The following is a 21723-nucleotide window of genomic DNA, read 5'->3' as shown; positions in this document are numbered from 1 at the left end:
GGTGAGCTCCCATTTAAAGGGTGCAAAGAGCTTTTTTTGTGTGGGATGAGAGTGTTCTTGGTGGAGGTGAGTGCTGGGGGCAGAAAGCTGCTTGTGCTCTTTTGTTCTTGTAAATCTCAGGTGGTTGGGCTCTCAGTGCAGCTCTACTGAAATATAAGAGCTGTTGCATCCCTCGTTTTGCTGGAAACGCGAGCTGGTGAGAGCGGGGACCTGGTGGGTGCTGGGGGAGAAGCTGCTGGGTGCTGCTGTTCTCAGTGTGCTGGTGTCTTTTATTCTGTTTGCCCCGCTGATTTTGCTCTGGGGAGCTGGCCTGAGCCTTGGAGGGGTCTGCTCTTGCAGAAAAACCCAATGTGACCTTGGAGAAATCCCTTTTCTTTTTGCCCTCCGGTTTGTTTTCTAACAAGGAACATTTCGGCCTTTGCTTGGCACACCCAGCCGTGCTGCCGGGCATCTTTCGGCGCTGATGTGGCGTTTTGCAGGCAGAGAAAAAGAAATGCTGTAAGGATTGCTGGGGAAATGCGGGTCTCCTGCAGACAACCACAGCCTGCCCTTGTTGTCTATAGCACTGTGCTCCAATTCTGTGTTTTCTCGCCAAAACTCGCTGTGATGGTGCCAGAAGAAGCGGGTGCTGAGTGGTTCCACATGGCTGATGAGGTGCGGGAGGGATGCAGCACTAAAATCCTACATTTTATCCTGTTTCATCACTGGCAGCGGAGCTGCTGCTGCTGCTGCACAATCCTGCCCGGCTGGAGGGCTTTGCTAAGCCCGGCTTTGCTAAGGCAGCCAGCTAACCTCTGCTGGTGACAAACCGCCGGGGGAGGTGGCGCTGGAGCGGCAAAAGCAGCGATTTGGTGGCTGTGCCTGGTTTTGGGGGGGTCCCTGGCTGGCAGGGCGTGTGTCCCGGGACACGTCGGTCCGTCTGTCCGTGTCCGTTTGTCTGCGTCCCCACGCTTGAGCAGCGGGGCGGCCGCGGGTGTCGCAGCCGCATTTGTCGGGGCGTTTTTTGGCAGGGCTGTCCCCATGTCCCCGCCTGCAGAGCCCGAAACGCGGGTCTCTGCTGCCCTCTCCTGGCAGCCCTGCCTGCACACCGGCCCCCCCCCCACCCCCCTCGCTGGGGTTTTGGGGTGATTTCAGGTGTTTCCAGCCCTGGCTGGCAAGTTTAGAGAATTTCCCACATGCCGTAACCACCATTATTAAGTCTGCAGTGGATGCGAAGCCCCCCCGACGTGCTTGGTCTGAACCCCCCAACACCCCAAAGGGCAGGTCCAGCCAGCTCCTGGGTTTGGCACTTGGCTCTAATTTTATTTTTATGCTTTAAGGCTATTTTTTTTAAACATCCCTTGAAATCTCCGAGCAGAAAGTCATTTCCAGTAAAGAAAACTTCTTTAAGAAGTGCCAAATGCCGCTTTCCGAATGCCAAGCAAGCAGGTACTGACCGATTTCTAAAACTCCTTTTCCCTTCCTAAAATACTGTGTCATTGGGAGCCATGGTACAACTGCACCTTTGATTAGGAGCAGTTTTTGGGCCAAAATGTAAGCGGCTGGCGGGTTTTGACCGGTGCAGTTAATGGCCAGCACCCTGCAGACACCTTCAGCACAGCTGCTGCCTTTATTTGAACTCGTATTCTCCTAGAAAATAGGAGCTTTAAACTCTTCAAACTCTTGCCCATCTTACCTTTGGGGTTTCTGCTACATCATGGGGGGGAAATAAAGAACAACCAAACAAAAAACACAAGAGTTTTCAGGAAAGCAATGATATTTTGGCAAATAAAGGCGTTAGCAAAAAGAAACTCCATGGAGTTCAAAAGCCGCGTTGCTGCCAGACAAATGTTTTGGGAGAGCCCTCAGCGTGGGCATCTCTGTATAAAACAATAAGGGAAAAATGCTTTTGGTGCGGTTTGTGCGCTTATAAAGCGAATATCTCCAGAAGAGAAGGTGTTGTCTGCGCTGGGGGGAGCGATGGAGCCGGGGTGCTGTGCATCCCCCCGGTGTGGGGCTGGGCAGGTTTGTGGTTTGTTTCCGCAGGCTGGGGAACCACAGTGTCCCCGCTGATTGCCGCCCTGGCCAGGCTCCCGGTGGGTTGGACACTGCTGTATTTCACAGCCCCGCTCAATGCCCCTGTGTCTGCGCCTTCCAACGCTCACACCCCAGCCCGAGGCCGGGGCTGGGGGACAACCCTGGGGTGTCCCCAAAACCAGGTCATCCTGGTGAACCCCCCGCTGTAAGGAAGGGGACGCAGCCGATGGTTTGGGCTGGGAACGGTGGCCAAGGTACACAGGACACGTCTGGGAGTGAGCGGTGGGCAGGGCCAGCTCAATGCGCCCCGTCTGACCCAGCTTGGCGGCTCCATCCCAATGCTTCTCGCATCTCCCCGCGGGCTGCCCGGGCGGTGGGATGCTCCGGCTGCATCCCCTCTCCCTTCCAAAGCTAATCAATCCGGTTCAGCCCTCCCTTATACCTGTTAATAAATTAGGTTTTAATTTGCATGCAGCGAAGCGTTCACGCGCAAGTTCCCTCCGTGTCCCCGAACCTTGGCTTTATTGGCGTAAATATTCAGGCTGGTCCGTGAACTGTTGATGCTGAATGAAACTTGTAGGAAAAACTGCCCTGAGAAAGATGTGACACTGAGCAGGTGGGGACCCTTCTGTCACCTGAACCCCGTGGATTTGCAGGGCTTATGCCCACAGGTGTATTTAATAAACTTAAAACAAGATGAATAACCCAGCAAGAGGATGGGTTTGTGTGCTTGGCCATGTGAGACTGCAGAGCAGCAAGAGCTGGGTTTATCTCTGCAATAGGCAGGAACTCCTTCATCCCAGATCACCTAAAACCAAGAGGTTTTAACCTGGGGAGCTGAGGATGGAGGAGTAATTTAGCTAATTAACCATTGCTCTGGTTGTGTCTCCTTGGCTCTCGGGAGTCTGGGGGTTGGCATCTGTCCCCCCGGCCCCTGCCAGCCCCTGCCTGTTTGCCGTAAACCTTCCCAAAAAGAAAACCTCTCCCAGATTTGGAGGGATGAAATCTGTTTGAGAGGATATTGCAGGATGTGCTGGGTGAGAAATCTTAATTAATATTTAAATAGCGCAGTGGAATTTGCCCAGATCCCGCCAGATTAAAGGCGGGCATGACAATGGATGAGCTCGACTTAGCGATGGCAATTGCAGCTGTCCAGAAATACAGTGGCCAAAGGAGCGCTAGGAAGCCCCCCCGCCTTAGTGTTGGGTCCAAATGCTCGTGTCCCAGGGATACGATGCTTTTCTTCTTGGTGGGAATTATATTTGGAGTTTATCCCTTTAGCCCCGGGTAAAACCAATGGAAAGGGGCGTTTCTGGGCAGAAAGACGAAGCCAGGACAGAGGGACGCATTGATCCCCAAAGCGCTTGCCGTGACATCACTCTGCAGTCACTCGCACCATATTAATTTAGCTGCACCTTATTTTGGAGAGCCGGAGCTGTTTCCGATGGGCTCCTTGAGCCGGCTGAGGTTTCCTGGCTGCCAAAACAGAGGAGCAGGGGATGAGCAGAGCCCAGAAACAGAACCCCGGAGCTGCTCCCCTTGCAGAGAGGCCGTTTTTGGCACGGTCAGAGTGAAGGGCTCCCCTTGTCCATCCCTCCCCGGTGCCGGGACCACCGGCCGCTGCTCATCCCCCGTGTGCCCTGGCCGAGGAAACTCCCCCTGCGCTGGCATTCGCAGGGGAAGGAAGGGCCGCCATCACCTCAAAACCATTTGCAAATAGCTTCTGTTTGCTCAGACAAACACTGGGGAAAAAAAAAAATACATATTTTTTTTTTCCCTTGCAGCAATGTGTTTATTGCCCTCTACGCTTGGGCACAGGCTTAGCCACCGAGCACCGTTTCTAACAGTCTGCTTTCCAACTGGTGACACTTTCAGCAGCTTTTCAGGAGCGCTTTTCCCCGAGCAGCGCAAACGCTGCCCTTAAACCTGGCTTTTCTGTCCTCAGCTCAGCCCTACCCACCCACAGCGGGTTGGAGAACTATCCGTCTTGTTTAAGCTGATACAAACTGGGCTGGAGGGGGCATCCCCTTTGCTTTCTGGTACATCTGCAAGCCCCCTGCCCGGGGCTGCTTTTATGCTCTACAGAGAGCCCGGGAACACGCTTAAATCCGCCGTGGCACAGGCTTAAGTGCGAGCTTAGCGCACGTTGACTTGTGGGCTTTACTTACTGTATGCACAGCTGGAGGGAAAAAATAACTCCCCGGTCTGATCGCGTGGTTAATGCTGTACCTGAGGAAATGTTTTTTCCTGCCTGGAGCAGCTCTGGCAGCTGGAGGAGCAGCGAGAGGCCTCGGGGCTGGGCTGCTCTTGGCTCCAACAAACTGCTGTGGCCGTGGAGGATGTGACCAGCTCCCCTGGTCGCTTCTCAGCATCCCTGTGCTGGTCGGGAATACCCCTGTGGGATATTCAGCATTTTACACGGCGTTCAGCATCTTCCATAGCAGGGATGCTGTGGTCCCAGGGAGGGGGGTGATGCTGTGGTCCCAGGGAGGGGGTGGGTGCTGTGGTCCCAGGAAGGGGGTGGATGATGTGGTCCCAGGGAGGGGGTGATGCTCTGGTCCAGGTGGGGATGCTGTGGTCCCAGGGAGGGGGTGGATGCTGTGGTCCCAGGGAGGGGGGTGATGCTGTGGTCCCAGGGAGGGGGGTGATGCTGTGGTCCCAGGGAGGGGGTGATGCTGTGGTCCCAGGGAGGGGGGTGATGCTGTGGTCCCAGGGAGGGGGGTGATGCTGTGGTCCCAGGGAGGGGGTGATGCTGTGGTCCCAGGGAGGGGGTGGATGCTGTGGTCCCAGGGAGGGGGGTGGTGCTGTGGTCCCAGGGAGGGGGTGGATGCTGTGGTCCCAGGGAGGGGGTGGATGCTGTGGTCCCAGGGAGGGGGGTGGATGCTGTGGTCCCAGGGAGGGGGGTGATGCTGTGGTCCCAGGGAGGGGGTGGATGCTGTGGTCCCAGGGAGGGGGGTGGTGCTGTGGTCCCAGGGAGGGGGTGGATGCTGTGGTCCCAGGGAGGGGGGTGGATGCTGTGGTCCCAGGGAGGGGGGTGGATGCTGTGGTCCCAGGGAGGGGGGTGATGCTGTGGTCCCAGGGAGGGGGGTGATGCTGTGGTCCCAGGGAGGGGGGTGATGCTGTGGTCCCAGGGAGGGGGTGGATGCTGTGGTCCCAGGGAGGGGGGTGGTGCTGTGGTCCCAGGGAGGGGGTGGATGCTGTGGTCCCAGGGAGGGGGTGGATGCTGTGGTCCCAGGGAGGGGGTGGATGCTGTGGTCCCAGGGAGGGGGTGGATGCTGTGGTCCCAGGGAGGGGGTGGATGCTGTGGTCCCAGGGAGGGGGGTGATGCTGTGGTCCCAGGGAGGGGGGTGATGCTGTGGTCCCAGGGAGGGGGGTGATGCTGTGGTCCCAGGGAGGGGGGTGATGCTGTGGTCCCAGGGAGGGGGGTGATGCTGTGGTCCCAGGGAGGGGGTGGATGCTGTGGTCCCAGGGAGGGGGTGGATGCTGTGGTCCCAGGGAGGGGGTGGATGCTGTGGTCCCAGGGAGGGGGTGGATGCTGTGGTCCCAGGGAGGGGGTGGATGCTGTGGTCCCAGGGAGGGGGTGATGCTGTGGTCCCAGGGAGGGGGTGGATGCTGTGGTCCCAGGGAGGGGGGTGGATGCTGTGGTCCCAGGGAGGGGGGTGGATGCTGTGGTCCCAGGGAGGGGGTGGATGCTGTGGTCCCAGGGAGGGGGTGGATGCTGTGGTCCCAGGGAGGGGGGTGGATGCTGTGGTCCCAGGGAGGGGGTGATGCTGTGGTCCCAGGGAGGGGGTGGATGCTGTGGTCCCAGGGAGGGGGTGATGCTGTGGTCCAGGTGGGGATGCTGTGGTCCCAGGGAGGGGGTGATGCTGTGATCCAGGCGGGGATGCTGTGGTCCAGTGTTCCCTGCCTTCCTGCTCTCCCCACACAGCATCCTCTACCAAGGGGTTGGAAGCGTGAGCAACTCACAAAATAGCTTCCCCTCCCACCCCATAATGCGGTGCCTCCATGAGCTGGTTCAACTCGCCGTGGTCCAGCAGAAAACAAACTGTGCTGGGAAAAAGGTGAATCTTCTGCTGGTTTAGTGATTTAGAGCAGCTGGGCTGGTGGTCAGAGAGAGTTGGTGGCCGAAGCAGAGCCAGGAGCATCCCCCAGTGTGCCCATGAGCCAAAAGAAATGTGATTTAATTATTTTCTTTTAACTAAATGGCTTCAGCTGGACCACAGTGCTGCTGAGCCTTGAGCCATCGCAGGGTTTCCTTTGCTCTGTGGTGCATTAATTCTAAATATCCTGCAAAGTGCAAGGTTATAGCTCCAAGGGAAGGGACCTGTCCCCAGATGCGGTGACAGGTGTGTATTTTCACTGGTCACCTCCAGGAGCAGCACAGCCCAGGGGAAAGGGTGGAATTGTGAGCATCGGCTGGTCCTGGCACCACTTATTACTAATACCGATCATTGCAATGATGCTCGGTCTGGTGTGTAAATCTGGGATGCTCCTCTGAAGAAAATCACCCAGGTGCTAGAAGAAAACATGGGATTTTTACCATGTTAGGTCAGAGACTTCAAAGGAGTTTGAATTTGCCCAAATCCTGCGAAATTTCCGTGGGATTTGGGAAACAAATCTCTTGAATCCCGGTGAAAGGGGTGGCCACAGCAGCAGTGGCTTTTCTTTCTCCTCTTCTCTCTTGTTTAGCGGATGAACAAATAAAAACAAGGCAGAAAGCAAAAGGCAGGATGATGCAAGGGGCAGGAGGCTGGTGTCTGAGCTGTGTTATTGCAGAGAAAATGACCTGGCACCGAAAGAATTAAAATAATGTCATCCCTGTTTGCTCTGGCTCTTTTTTTAATACGCCAGTCACCTTGACATTTCTAAAAGAATTCTTCAAGTGTGTAAGTTTTTAAAAAATGATGCAACTTCACAAAAGGCAAGAGGAGGATATTGGAGGCTGGTGGAATAAATTGGGAGCTGGAAGGGTACGTGACCCATGTGGGGAGCGGTGCTGGTGGGAACTGGGATGGATGGGGCGGCTCCTGCCCCCGAACAGGGGGAATACAGGGGTGCAAAGGGGGTGTTGCTGTGGGCATGGGGGCAGATCTGCACCCCCACAGCCCGAGCTGAAGCAGAAGCCGCGGCGGAGCTCATTTACCCGCGTTAATTGTATGCTTTACCGTTAAGCGTATTGATTCTGAAGAGTTAATCAGACAATTTGGAGGCGCCGTATCTAAAAACGTGAAATCCCATTAAACTGATTAAATTAAAACTGAATCCGTCTTAAATAACCCCATGCAACTTGAAACTGTTGAAACAGCGCGTTGGATTCAAATAGAATTATTTCAGTCAAACAAAGCTGCGAGGAGGCGTTGCCAGCCAATGCCCCGTGTTGTGGGACACAGCGTGGTTTGGGACGGCGGTGGCGTTGGGGAGGGTCTCTCGGGGACAAATCCCCAGGAGGTGATGCTGGGGGTGGGGATGTGACCGACGAACATGTGGCCACATCTGTGTGAGGGATGTGGTGCAGCTTTGACAGCTGTTCCTTGCAGCTCGGGGAAAACGCGATGCTTAGCGGAGATTTGTTCCCAGAATTATCAGCTGCACCTGAGCTGGGATGTATTTCCAGGTGTTTCACACCAAAACCTGAACAGCTTTTTTGAAGAACGCCGCTTTGCCGTGTGCTTCTTTTGGAATGGTGGGTATAGTCCTGGCTGCCCAACTTGGGGTGGCGTTCCGAGTCCGCTCATCAGCTTGGAAGCCAAAAAAGGGCTTTGGTGTGGGTGTCGCATGTGTTTTTACAAACCTGGAGGCTCCCACCTGCGGGCAGAGCCTTGAGTTAGGCCTCGCCTAAAGGAGAAGGGAGGAGGTGGTGCAGGGGCTGTGAGCTCGGAGGAATCTCCGATCCCCGCGATGTCCCCAGGAGCTGATTTCGGTGTCTGAGGGACAAGAAAAGGGTTGTTTTATCTGCCCAGAGCTGGCGCAGGGATTGTCTCTGATTGCATCACTCAGCGAGGCGCTGGGGAGAGCTCTGCGCCTTCCACCGCTCTGGTGTTATCGCCCAGCAGAGCGGGGCTGCTGGCTCGCAGATAAGTGCAGATTGCTCAGTGAGTTTGCTTCCAAATGTGTTTATTTTCCCCCCCATTCCGAGTCTACCATCTCTCCTCCTTGACAAGTTCAGATGGCGAGCCAGCCTCTATTCCTTTGTGAGGAAAGCGCTCTTTTTCGCCTTTACAAGGCAGCAAGAGTAATCATCATCACCACATCCTGATGGGGGGATGAGCAGTGGCTCCCGCTGTCCCAAGCGAGGAGCATTTGGCTTTGGAAGATGCTCTCCCTGCCAACCTGAAGGGTTTTGCTTCTCCAAACAGGATGAGCCCTGGCACGTGGAGCTCCCTGTTATTGGAAATGGGCAAACCCGCGGGGAAGTTTTATCGCTGAGGATGGCGTGGTGTGTGTGCTTCTGCCTCCCTGCCCTTGCGTGTGCCCTTGCACGCAGTTCTTCTGCATGCAGGGTCACCAAAACCTGCGAGCAAGGCTTTCCATGGTTATTTTTCTGTAGGCAAACTCACGTCACTAATAATACGGTATCTGGAGAGTCCAAAGGAGACTGCAGGTGGCTTGGGATGGTGTGTAGGCGACTCGGAGGGGTTTGGGAGGAGCAGAGGGCTTTAACCCCTGTGAAGATGGAGCGAGCGGTACAAGCAGCAGCGGGGAAGGTTGCGGGTGCATTTCTCTTCTCCCTGGGCCCCGGCTGCTGATTCTGCCTGAGCAGAATGCGTGTGATTCCCAAACCTTCCCCCGCTCCCTCAACGCCTCCGTTTGCGGTCGCTGCCCCACAGAAGCAAGCAGGGGGGCACTAAATTGCTGAATTTGCAGCCCTGACCTCTGCTGCGCTGCCACGCTGCTTTATCTCCTCCGCAACACGGGGACGCTTCTCCCAGCATCCCCAACGAAGGGTGCGCCGGTGGCCGCCGTTTTTCACAGCAGCGTTCACGGCTGCGAGAATAAATCCTGTCCCCCCGCTCCCCGGTGGCAGCGGGGAACCTTCCTCCCAAGGCTGCTGGGTGGGTGCCAGTGGTGAAGCCCCCCCATGCTGGGTCTGATCCCATGGTGAGCGGAGGGGAAGTGCCCCCTTCTGCACTGGGTGGGGGATAACGGGGCGCCCATTAGCATCTGTATGTGTGGGGAGCAGCGGGGTGCGGGGGGGGCTTCCTCAATCCACATCCTGGCATCCCTGCCCACCCAGGTGCTGTTTGCCCCCCCCGGGATGCCAGGGTTGGAGGCAGCTGTGCCCCTGGGGTCAGGAAGCTGCATCTTCCTCCTCCTCATCCTCCTCCTCCCGCCCTGGGGGGCTCTGCATCACAAGCCCCGGGGTATCTTCTCGGCCGAGGGGGTGGTTGTGTTTGCCGGGGTCCCCGGGATGCTGATGAGGTGCTAATTGCTGGGGGGCAGTGAGGGACTCGGCTCCGCTGCCGCTCCAGCGCGAACCCCCCGGGAGAGTGCACCTGGGCTGGGAAAAAGGGCAAAAACAGGGGAAAAGGCTCATTGAGCGGTGGGAACCCCCCGAGAGCCTGGGGGGAAGGGGCTGTGTGGATTGGGAAAGCTGGCCCCCAAGGGGGTCTTTGTGATGGAAGCGGAGGGGGGAAAGGGGAGGATTAGTGAAAGTTGTGCGCTGTGGTGAAAGTTGTGATGCCCTGGGCTGCTGACAAGGTGGGGACCGGGACTGGGGGTGCAGATGCTCCCAAAAGCCCCCTGGGACCAGCACACCCAGCCCTGGGCTGTCCCAGTACTGGTGGGTCTGGCCCAGGAGGGTCTGTGGGCTCCGTCCTTCCCCTTCCCCATGCAGGCACACGAGAAAGGAGAAATCACGACAAATCGTGCCTCTTGCTTTGCTTTTTATCTCTTTCAGCTTTTTATAGTCTGCTCTTTTCTTAGATTTTTTTGTTGCTTGCTCATCGCTGCACTCTCTGACCTTTTTTTTCTGATTAAAGAGCAAACATGTTCTCTGGGGCACCTTTTTGGTATTAAAAATAAACGCGTGGCGCGTCCAGATACCCGTTCCCACTGCTGTAGTGTGTACAAACATGCCCACGGCATAAAGCTCAATGTATACACCATAACCAACGTGCTCCATGGGTACCTGCTGGCGGACGAGGAAACACACGCAGCACACCTAGAGATGGGTATCTGCAGAGATAAGGGCCGGAGCCGTGGCTGACGAGGTGTGTACTGGTTCCGATCCCTGGCAGACTGGGTTTAACTGGTGGTGGGAGAGCTTGGGGAGCTCTGTCTCCAGCGCAGAGATTGAATTAGCCGGGTGATGGGGCTGAGGTACAGACTGGGAGATAAGAGGTGTCCCCGCATCCCCTCGGGATGGGGACAGGGTGGCACCGGGTCGTCGGTGTCCCCAGGGAAAGGGGCTTGCTGGCCGGCTCTGTCCTGCTGCTGGCTCCCAAGCTGGAGAGGCGTTTTGGCACTTTGCGCTCGCTCCCACTGCTCTGCCTCTGCAAATATTTGGAGGAAAATATCCACAAATACCTCAGATGTGTCTTTTTAATTTATTTTTACATTTTTTCAGGTATCTCTTTTCAAGCTCCACTCATTTGGTTATTAAAACAAAGCCCCTGGGGATGCTCAGGTGCCTTTAGTCCCTGACCCTCGGCTTCGCCTCCGCAGGATGGGTTTTGTCCACGGGGCTCACAGGAGGTACCAGCCCCTGCGAGGAGCTGCCTGCTCGCCAGCCACGTGCTGCTGGCCCAGTGGCCACCAAACCCCACGTGCTGCTGGCCCGGTGGCCACCAAACCCCGCAACACACCTGGGCCAAGGGGGAGCAGCCACCTCCCGTTCCCAACAGGCGCTGCTGGCAGCAGATGGAAATAGCAGCAGCTCTGTTGATTTACAACCGCAAGCTGTGACTTTAATGGGCTGTTTTTGCTCCCCGACAGCTACAGATTCGGTCTCTTTTTTTTTTTAATTTTATTTTTTTTTTAAATTTTAACATAACCTCGTCTTTTTTCCCTGCGTGCGACCCATTCGCTCCTTGCGCAGGGAGGTGATGGCTTGCTGGGGGGGGGGTACTGCAAGCTGCTCTCATCTCCCCTTTGGGAAAAGCAAACCCTAAATCCTATAAGCAAACGCTATAAAGCATAGAAGGGGCAGGCGGTGGGTGTCCCCGGGGCTGGCCCCCACGGTGCCGTGCCGTGGGCCGATGCCTTCCCCATGCCAGCGCCGGCAGGAATGTTCGCTGTCACCGCAGCCTGCGCTGAGGAAATGTTTTTCCAAGCAAGAGGAAAAAAAAAAATACAAAATAAAAAAAGGCCTCCCAGTGTATTTGGCCTTGACGGTTTCCAGCAGAACCTCTGTAGCCGTCTTGTTCTGCCGCCGCCGGGACACCTACCCGGAGGAAGAGAGGAGGCGAAGGTGGGAGAGCTTTAAAAAGCTCTGGTTTAAGTTTGTTCCACCCTGCTAAAACGCGGCTTTGGAGGCTGCGAAACACCCGGGTGGCTGCGCAGGTTGGGGCTGATGGGATGGGATGCTCAGACCCCAAAGGGTAAGCGGGGTCCTGGGGACGGCAAAGCTCTAGGGACACGGAGGGATGTCCCGGCTCCATCCCAGGCTGGGCTGCGGATGTAGGTCGGAGCCGTCTCTCTCCTCATTGAAACCCAGTGACGATGACGGTGCTGCAGGTTGGGCTGAAATATGTCCCTCCAGGTCTTTACTCTGGCACCCAAACAAAACCTACTCAGAAAACCTGTGAAAAAATAAACCCAGCTTGTGAATGCAGCTGATTGGAAGTTTTTCCAGCAGAAAGTGCTGTCTGACCTGTGTAAAAATCATTCCACGGGTGTGTGTTGATTTGGGCAATGTTTCCTCTGCGAAAAAAAAAATCAGAGCGAGGGGGGAGAAATATTTGGAGAGAGCTGGAGCTGCTGCGCTCGGCGGAGCTTTTCCATCCGCGCTGCACGGCGGCTCTCATTGGAAACGCACTCTATTTAGCAGCCTAAATGCACTTTATTGAGCAGCCCTGGGATGCTCTGTCGTTGCAGGGGGCAAAACCAGATTTTCCGCCGTGGGCTTGGTGAAGATGCTGGTCCTTGTGGGGACTCTGCTGCTGCCTCCACACTTGTCCCCAAGGACACGAGGCAAAGCCTGGTTTAGTTTTTGGGGGCTTGGCTCTCACACTGCCTTTTCCTGAAAATGCCCCGTTTCCTACTAACCTTATTGCAACTGTTTTTGGGGCTGATGGCAGGTGCTGGACACTTGGGGTGGGTCTTTTTCATTGGAAAGGTGTGTTTTTGGAACAGATAGAAAGAATTACTGAGCCAGACGAACACTGGTTTGGCAAAGTTAAGCCAAGCCTGCAGTCAAATCTTCCCCGGATCCTAGCGGCGTAGGTCGAGATTACAACGTTTTTTTGCCTGGGAATGAGTGGGGTGGAATTAAAGCGTTGTTGCAGGTGGCAGCAACTCAGAGCTCTAGCGATGGGTGCCCCTGGGGTGGGGTGAGCATCCTGGACCAAAAATATTGCCCTGAGCTCAAGGTGATGGGGATGGGTGTCCTGGCTGGGGGGCAGGTGGGGACAGATGTCCTGGCAGCACCAGGGTGGCACCGACCCCTGTCCCACTCATGACACAGCAGTGGGTTTGTGTCCCTGACCCCCAGCAGACGGATGGGGTGATCCCGGGCTGTTATTAGCGGTGAAGGAACCGCGGGCTCCCAGACGGGCTTTTGGCCCAGGCCAGCTCCTCTGTGGTTTTCTTTCCGGGGCAGAAATCTCCGCTCTGGCTGTTTTGCCGGCGGCTCTGCCAGGGACACCTCGTTCCCTCATTCTCCGGATGGGGGAGATGGGGGGTCCCCTGGGAGCGACGGGCTCCCCCTGCACCCCCCGGCTGCTGGGGGGGGTGACACGGAGGGCTGTGACACAGGGGCTCTGAGCAAAACCCGCCGCCGAGCCCGGAGGAGCCGTGGCGCTGGGCGAGCGCTTCGCCCTGCTATTTATACCCGGCGCGCGCGAGAGGAGCCGCTCCGTATAAATGAGGCTATTTTGAAGGTCTTGGCCAGGTATAACTGGTTTAAACAAGGCCGGTAATGACTCAGAGGGCTATAAATGTCCGGCAGAGCCCTCGGCGGAGCTGTCGGGGATTGATCTCCTCCCGTCGCCACGCGAAAGCTCGGGCAGGCTGTGTGTGCTCCATCCCTGCGCTCCCACACCATCAGCACCCCAAAATCTCCCTTTACCCAAGGCATGGAGATCCACAGATGCAGTTCCCCCCAGTTTATCTTGTGCTGAGTGTGGGGGCAGGCCCTGTGGCCCCCCATCTCCATTCACTGCATCCATGAGCATCACCAGCCCCTGCTGGGCTCGGGTGCGGGGTGATGCTCCAGTGACTGGGCTGACTGGTCACATCTCTTCAGTTTTATGCCAAATGTTATTTTGTTCTGTGACTGGGTGGCTGTTTAAGGTGATGGAACTGATGCTCTGGACCGTGGGCAAGGTGCTGGACCAGCTTGGGCCTCAGTGGGGTGATTTTGTCCCACTCAGTACCAAAATCTTCCCTCAGGCTCCGGGGGGACCGAGGCACCTTCAGGCTACTGGGCTGGAAGGTTTCCAGCAGAAAAGGGGTTTGTTAGGAAATAACAGGGAGTTTTTAAAGCAGAGGGTTTTTTGGGAGGAGTCTCTGGATTCAATTTTCCTGTTTGTTTTCTTATTGTAAAACCAAAGACATTTCAGTCTTCAGAAACTGATAATTAAACATGAGGAAAAATAACATTTCCCCAGAATGAAAGCAGAACCTCAATACTTCGGTCAGCCAGGTGAAATTCAAGATTTTGCTTGCCTGCCAGGGCTTTTGGGGCCAAACCTACCGAAAATGGCCATGGCAGGGCTTGCCTGGGAGATGGGGAAGACCGTTTTCTTCCTGCTTTGTCTTGACCTGGGAAGCAGCATCCCTGGGCATCTCCCTCAGCATTGCCCTGTGGAAGCAGGGGAGCTGCAGTGCAGGATCCATCCCTTCGCTCCAGGACGACAATGAGACTTTATTCCCCCCCCCCGTCACATTCTTCAGCCACTTCCAAGGTTTTATTTTACCTTGTGGTGCCGAGCGCCGGTTCCAGCGACTCGTTACCTTCACTGGCGCGTTGAATAATTACAGAGCGGGGAGGAAGGTTAAAATAGCGCCTTGAGGACTGAAAATGCCAAAAATAGCCATGTCCCGACTGGCTGGGTTGAGTTGGATGAATTGGGTTTGTCTGCGATGGAGAACGGGGGACCGGGGGGCGTCATTCCCGTGTTAAAAGGATCGATATCCTTGGGCTCTTGATCAGCTATTGAAATGACAAATAGGTTTTGCATACTCCTGACTCTCCCTGTGTTAGACTTGTTAAAGCCTTGGAAAACATTTTTCATGAATTAAGAAGCCCCATTAAAGGTTGAATCCAATTAGGAGAGACTCGGCTGTAGACTTCTTCAAATAGTTAAGTCAACATTGTTGGGTGTAATTGTGGTAATTCCCTGTTTTAGCGCGTGGGTAACTCCTCGGACGGGGGAAAAAACCTGTCCCCACCGCAAAATGTCACCCATTTCAATGGGTCCTGTCCGCATCCCCGAATGAGCAAAGGATGTTGTTTCCCAACGTGCCCCGCAGACATTGCGGCAGCCGCACAGACCCCTTTTTGCTTCTCGTTATTGAAATGCCTCTGTTCTGGAGGGCAAGGGCTCCTCCTGTCTCGCAGGAGAGCCCCTTCCTCAATTAAAGAAAGGAAAAGAGCCAACACATTTCTTTCGACACAGCGGTGCAATTGGGAGAGTTCATTATATTGGATTAATTATGATAATTATCAGTAGAAGGGAGATAATTACCCTGTTTGCTGTCAAGAGCAAGGTAAGGGGTTCTTGTTGTTTTTTTTAATCACTATTTTTCTATTGCCCAGACCAGGCTGGTTCTTGGGACAGAAACATCACCCCTCCCAGCAATGTCCTGCATCTTTACACCATCTTTACCTGCTCCTTACACCACATGGCCATTGCAACCCAGGAGGCTGCACAGGGTCAGTCCCCAGCCCTGGGAGCTCTGGGGACAAGGGACCAGGACAAGGGATCAGGACAAGGGACCAGGTCGAGGGACCAGGACGAGGGACCAGGACACGCTTGTTGCCTCATCCTTGCTGCAAGTGATGGGGGCAGCCAAAAAGTGCCCCAGCTCCCGGTGCATCTTCATACCGATCACCATCCTCCTGCCCCTGGGAAGGGAGAGACGGCTCCTCCAGTTGTGGATTCTGCTGCCAAGAAGAATGTAACTGAAAAATTAAATTTAAGATAATTATTAGCTAAATGTTAAAGAGAAAAAATTGTTTTTAAATGGCTGGTGTGTTTCTTAGTAGCCCAACCAGGTGTGTTTAAGTAAGATACTGCTGAAAATTTTCAATTTTTGTCATCCTAGATATTTTTTAAAATGCTATTAGAAGGCAAGTCCATGTATTTTACAGACACCACCATTCCGGTGACACAGGGGACATGTTGGATGAAGAGACCTCCTCCTCCTCACCCAACATACGTCGCATGGAAGGTTCTTTGTGTCCTGGGCAGGGCGAGAGGTTTGGACCATGGGATGGATGGTGAAGGGTGCAACATCAGAACCAAGAAGGCGAAACTGGATTTAAGTGTTGGTGCTGGAGCAAGAAGAGCAGGAACATCCTCTGATAGCTGTGCAGGGGCCTCGAGTGAATGTTTTGGGTGAAAATCCAACCTCTTGTGAAAGCAACTCTCCTTTGCCTCTCAGCAGCTTCCAGTCCATGCATGGACATGGGACAAGAGGTAGAAAGCCTCATCTTTGGTGGCAACAAAACGCAAAGTCCTGCTGACTTGAGGGGGAAATGGGATTTTGATAATGACCAGCGTGAGACCAGGACCCACAAAGCTCCGGGCGCACGTTCACCTCCAGCCACCCCTCGTGCTGAGCTGCCAGATGTGCGGGGAGCGCGTCACATCTGTGCCACCGCTGGACCAAGGCCTGAAAGTGGGTGAGCGTATTGCACGGGGAAATCCTCCTTCTGGCCTCTCTCCTGCTCCTGTGAAGGGAACTCCCACAGCAGATCCAGTCCTGTTGAGAACACACGCTCCCCTCCCACACCTCGTGCTCTGAAGGACAAAACGGTGCTAAAGGTGGCCACATCTTCCTCAAAACAGCTGAAATGGGCTGCAGGCAGGACGCTGAGCAGACGGGATCTTTGAACTGATGATCTTTGCCGCGTCCAGTGGCCACATTGCTAATTTTACCAAGCTGCCCCTCAATTCTCCCTTCCTGAGCCTTTTGGTTACGCCAAAGGAGCAAAAATTTCTGAGAAGATGCATTAGTTTGGAGAGTCTGGTCTGAGCCAGACCTGGGCTGCATCTAATCTGGGAGCCCCTTTCAGCCATGAGCCAGGGTGGGTGATTTTGGGGTGAATGTGGATGATTTGGGGGGTGAATTAGGGCGATTTGGGTGCTCCCCCTGGGAACGAGCATCTCTGCCCTCTTGCAGAGCCGAGCGTCCCTGAGCCACTTGCAGTGACCCCCCTCACCCCGGCCTGGGGGCTGCAGCACCCGCATGGGGGTCCCCCGGGGTGTCCCCCCCTCGCCCTGCGGACCCGGGGACAGCAGGCGACAGGGGGCGCCTCGTCACCGCTTTTAGCGGGCGGGACCGAGGGACGGGCCCCTCCCGGCGGGGGGGGCACCGCCGCCCCCTCCCTTTTAGGGGTACCCCCTACCCCCCTCGGCTCATACTCCAACCGCCCCCTCAATACTGGGGCGGGCAGGAGCTGTGCTGCCGCTGTCGCCGCGGCTATCGCGATAGGAGCGCGCCCTCCCGGGAGCCGGGGGGGCTGTTTTGGGTTGGCGGTGACTCCTGGGGGTGCTGGGGCCCGGGGGAGAGTCCTGCGGGAGCTCTGGGGCTCCTCCCGGAGCGGGGGCTCCGCGGTGAGGGGAAATCCTGTCCGAAGGGTTTGTGGTCGTATTTAAAACCAGTCGCCAGCTTTCGCTCATCAGTGGCTTCGTTTTTTTTTTTTGTCAGCCCCCCCCTCTTCTTTCTGGAGCGACAAATAAATAAATAGATAAATAAACAGAATGGGCGGCTTGTGGGAATTTTTGGCGGTAGTCAGGGATCTACGAACCAGGAAAAACCAAAGGCCGGGGCGCGGTGGAGGCGGCGGGGCTGTCGGCCCTACCTCGGGGACAGGCAGGGACAGCGGCGGGAGAGCACGGCCCCGGCCCGGGGGTGTGCGGAGCTGGAGGGCGGCCCTCCGCCCCTCCTGCCGCGGAAGGGGCCGCCCTCACCCCTCCCCGCCGGCTGGACCCCGCCGGGAGCCGCCGTGGCCGCAGCGCCGATGGGGCGGGCGGCGGAGCCGGCGGGGATTTGGAGCCGGGTGATTTTTGTCGTCCGTCTGTCCGTCCTTCCTTCCACCCCCTCCTCTCCGAGGCTGCCGGGGTGTTTCGGCCGCGCTGCCGCGACGGCGCCCGCCGGGACCCCGCACCGCCCGAGGGAGCCCCCGGGGCCCCGAGGGCGCTTCTCCCGCTGCCTCCCACCTCCCCTCCCTTGTCCTCCGTGTTTGTCTTAGTTACGAATTTGTTGTAGGTACCTGAGGAAGAGCCAGAGCGGCGGCTGCCGGGCCCGCCGATGGGGCAGAGCCGGGGCACGGACGGGGGGGCGGCGGCCTGAGCCCCGGGGGCTCCGCCGAGCGGCCGCGGGGAGCGAAGGTGCGTGGGGCTGGGCTGGGAGCTGGGCTGGGGGGCGGAAAACAGCTCGGAGGTGCGGGGGCAGCTCCCGTCGGGGATGCTGGGGGGAGGTCGGCTCCGCTCGGGGGTGCCCGGGGGGGTGACAGCAATCGGCTCCCCCTGCCAAGGCGGGGGGGTCGGCCCGGGGTGCCCCGCGGTGGGGTGCGCAGAGGTGCGCGGGGGGCCGCGGAGGAGCCGCTCCCGCCTAGGTGTGAGCTGATTATTCAAATGGGCAGCCGAGGACCTGGGGATTGGAGGCTCGCCCGGCCGCTCCGTGCTATATCACCCGGGCACCCACGTCACTGCAGCACTTGTCCTCCTCTTCCTCCTCCTCCTCTTCTTCCTCCCTCCTCCCTCCTCCTCCTCCTCCTCCGGCTCCTCCATCGCCTCCGGGCGACTTTTCGCCGCGAAGCAACTGCGAAAACCCACCCAAGGAGCAGCAGCGAAAAAAAAACCCCAGCCCCAAAGCCGCTCGATCTCCCCCCCCATTCCTCCCTCCCTCCTCTTCCTCCTCCTCCAGAGGCTCCGACGGAGGGGAGGGAGGGCTGGGGACTTTTTTTTTCTTTCTTTTTTTTTTTTTTTTTTTGGGTTGCTCTCTGTCGTCGTTTGTTGTGGCTGTTAAATTTTAAACTGCCATGCACTCCACTTCCAGTATGCTGGGAGCGGTGAAAATGGAAGGGCATGAGCACACGGACTGGAGCAACTACTACGGGGAGCCCGAGGTAAGGAAGGGAGCCGGGGCTCACCGCCCCTCGGCCGCGCTCCCCGCGCCGTGCCAGCCCCGCAACGGGATTAACTTTGGCAGCAAAGCCCGAGCTGGGGCTCCGCGCTGGCTGCGGGCAGAGCTGCGGGCAGGGCTGCGGGGTCCCGGGGGGTCCCGGGGGGTGCGGGGCAGCGGGGTGCTGCTGAGCGCTGGGTCGCTATTTATTCCTTTCCCCCCCCCGCCTCCCCCCACCCCCAGGTATTTTTCTCGCTCTGGGGAGGGATTTCCCTTCCCCTTCCTCCAACTCCCCTCTCCAGGACGGATCCGTCGATCCTGCTACCATCCCGTCTCTTTTTTCATATATATATACACACATATATATATATATATTTGTTTTTCATTAACCAGAAAAACACCCCCCCCCCACCCCAGGATTTAACCCTTCCCGCCCCACAGGGCATGGAGCCCCGGGGCTGCAGAGGCTCTTGCCGGTTGCAATCGGGTCTGGGTTGCGGGTGTCCCCCAATGCTCCCCAGGCTGTCCTTGTCCCTGATGGGGCTACCCGCCTGTCCCCCCCTCAAATCTTCCTTCTCTCTCGCTTGCCCTGCAGAGCTATTCCTCGGTGAGCAACATGAACGCGGGGCTGGGCATGAACAGCATGAACACGTACATGACCATGTCGGCCATGAGCACCACGGCCAACATGACGGCTGCCACCTCCATGAACATGTCCTACGCCAACACAGGCATGAGCCCTTCGCTCACCGGCATGTCGCCCGGTGCAGGGGCCATGCCCGGCATGGGCTCAGCTGGCGTGGCAGGGATGGGCACCCACCTGAGCCCCAGCATGAGCCCCATGGGAGGCCAAGCGGGCTCCATGAATGCCCTGGCCCCCTACACCAACATGAACTCCATGAGCCCCATCTACGGGCAATCCAACCTCAACCGCTCGCGGGACCCCAAGACCTACCGGCGGAGCTACACGCACGCCAAGCCGCCCTACTCCTACATCTCCCTCATCACCATGGCCATCCAGCAGTCGCCCAACAAGATGCTGACGCTGAGCGAGATCTACCAGTGGATCATGGACCTCTTCCCCTTCTACCGCCAGAACCAGCAGCGCTGGCAGAACAGCATCCGCCACTCGCTGTCCTTCAACGACTGCTTCCTCAAGGTGCCCCGCTCCCCGGACAAGCCGGGCAAAGGCTCCTTCTGGACGCTGCACCCCGATTCGGGCAACATGTTTGAGAACGGCTGCTACCTGCGCCGCCAGAAGCGCTTCAAGTGCGAGAAGCAGCTGGCCGCCAAGGATGGCGGCGGGGCGGGCGGCGGGGCCGGCAGCGGGGGCAAGAAGGGGCCCGGGCAGCCCCCCAGCCAACCCCTGGGGGAAGGCAGCTCCTCGGGGGGCTCCGAGGGCTCAGGCGGCGCCGAGTCCCCGGCCAGCGCCTCGCCGTGCCAGGACCACAAGCGAGCCCTGGCCGACCTGAAGGGCACGCCGGGGCTGAGTCCCGGGGAGCCGGCGGCCTCGCCGGCCCAGCACCTCCTGGCCCCCCCGCACGCCGGCCTGCCCCACGACGCCCACCTCAAGCCCGAGCACCACTACGCCTTCAACCACCCCTTCTCCATCAACAACCTGATGTCCTCCTCCGAGCAGCAGCACCACCACCCTCACCACCACCACCACCACCACCACAAAATGGACCTGAAGGCCTACGAGCAGGTGATGCACTACTCGGGCTACGCCTCGCCCATGCCCGGCAGCCTGGCCATGGGGCCCGTAACGAACAAAAACGCCTTAGAGTCCTCCCCTTTAGCCGGAGAGACTTCTTACTACCAAGGTGTGTATTCCCGGCCCATCATGAACTCTTCCTAAAAGGGCCGAGGGGAAGATCCCCCCACGGTGAGGGGGACAGCCCCCCCATATCCCCACGCAGCCCCCGAGCAGAGCGATGGACTATGAACGCTGTCGAGCACGGTACATATACATATATATATATATCTATCTATTTTTCTTTCCGTTGGCTCCAGATGTTTGCATCCGTTCGGGAATCAGCAGCAAGAACAGGCGCTTTGGTGTCCCCCCCCTCGGCCCCAAGCCACCCGTGCCCGGGGGGGGTGCGATTCCCTTGGTTTGCCTTGTGGGGTGGTTTATTTTGGTCGGGAGGGATGGGCTGGGGGCAATGGGATGGGGAGAGGGGGGGTTTCTGTTGGGCTTTTTTTTCCGTTGTTGTCGTCGCAAGGAGGTATAAATATATCTATTTTTTTGTGTGGAAGTGACAGGAAAAAGAAACAAACAACAGAAACAAACCGAAATCCTCCTTCAGTGTGAAACCCATGCTAGTTCTGAATCCCAAAGTCTTGTAACGTTGTAAAAAGGGGGAGAAAAAGGGGGAGAAAAAAAAAAAAAAGGAAAAAATACCAAAAAAAAATAAAAGTGATTAAAAAAAATTCAGGATAGATCGTTGTAATTGAAACAAACACTTGATGTTACCGGGAGAGTAAACTACTTGGATCTGATTAATTTATCGTTTCTGTATGCTTTATTTATGGCTTATAAATGTGTATTCTGGTAGCGACTAGCCAGATTTTCACAGAACTATATTAAAGTGTTATTGGCGGGGTTTTTTTTCCCCTTCATCTCTGTTCCGCCGGGACTCGCCCGTTTCCTCCACCGCCCCGTCGGGACCCCCCCGGGGGTCGGGCTGTCCCCTTCTCTCGGGGGACAAACCCCCCGAGCCCGGACCGTGCCCGAAGCGGCCGGCGCCGCCGCGGGACCCCTCGCCCGCAATTACCGCAATTACCGGACGGTGTTAATTGGGGAGGGGGGAACTGGGGCTCGGCGCATCCCGGGGGGCACCCGCTCGGGGGGAAAACCGGCGGGGAAAAACCGGAGAGCTTTTTATTTTGTCTTAAAACTCCTCCCGAGCGTCTCGGTCCGGCAGCGGGACCTTCGGGACACCTCAGGGCAGCCCGGCCGGGCTTAATGTCATTTCTTCCCCCCACTTGCCCACCGTTGATGTCCTGCCCGTCCTCCCAACCACTTGTTGTTTTTCCCACGCGTTTACTGCAAGTCATAGATATTGCTTTCCGAAATAACATTCAAATCCTTCTTAAAATTCCGCATTGTCCGCGGGAAGAGAAAAAGGGAGAAGGGGAGAAAAGGGCGGGGGTGAGGGGGGAGGAGGAAAAAAAGTCCCAAAAAACAAAACAGAGATCCAGCCAGAAATCTGTCCGTCTCTATACGGCAAGGACACACACGTTGTGAAG

The 21723-nt window shown here is 56.9% G+C and overlaps 1 protein-coding gene across 2 annotated transcripts; it reads left to right on the top strand.

Moving 5' to 3' along the window:
* The first annotated feature begins 17332 nt into the window (after positions 1 to 17332).
* Positions 17333 to 20977, top strand: FOXA2 (forkhead box A2). Of its 2 annotated transcripts, XM_065834623.2 has the most exons (4): positions 17333 to 17404; positions 17614 to 17735; positions 18406 to 18475; positions 19067 to 20977. In XM_065834623.2, exons 3-4 carry the CDS (start codon positions 18407 to 18409, stop codon positions 20327 to 20329), a joined length of 1332 nt encoding a protein of 443 aa, XP_065690695.1. In that variant the 5' UTR covers positions 17333 to 17404; positions 17614 to 17735; position 18406; the 3' UTR covers positions 20330 to 20977. The 2 variants fall into 2 exon arrangements, with proteins under 2 accessions (XP_065690695.1, XP_065690694.1); XM_065834622.2 differs by lacking the exons at positions 17333 to 17404; positions 17614 to 17735 and having other exon boundaries at positions 18389 to 18475.
* Positions 20978 to 21723: the final 746 nt, after the last annotated feature.

This window comes from Patagioenas fasciata, chromosome 3 (genome assembly GCF_037038585.1).
Source record: "Patagioenas fasciata isolate bPatFas1 chromosome 3, bPatFas1.hap1, whole genome shotgun sequence".
In the NCBI taxonomy this organism is placed as follows: domain Eukaryota; kingdom Metazoa; phylum Chordata; class Aves; order Columbiformes; family Columbidae; genus Patagioenas; species Patagioenas fasciata.
Note: the sequence above shows the minus strand (reverse complement) of the source record. Positions and strands in the feature narration are given on the sequence as shown.

Bases quoted from the DNA above. Each gene is read 5' to 3' on its own strand.
- FOXA2 (XM_065834622.2), top strand. From the start codon at position 18,389: ATGCACTCCACTTCCAGTATGCTGGGAGCGGTGAAAATGGAAGGGCAT. The intron at 18,476-19,066 runs GTAAGGAAGGGA...CTTGCCCTGCAG, and splicing joins ACTACTACGGGGAGCCCGAG to AGCTATTCCTCGGTGAGCAA.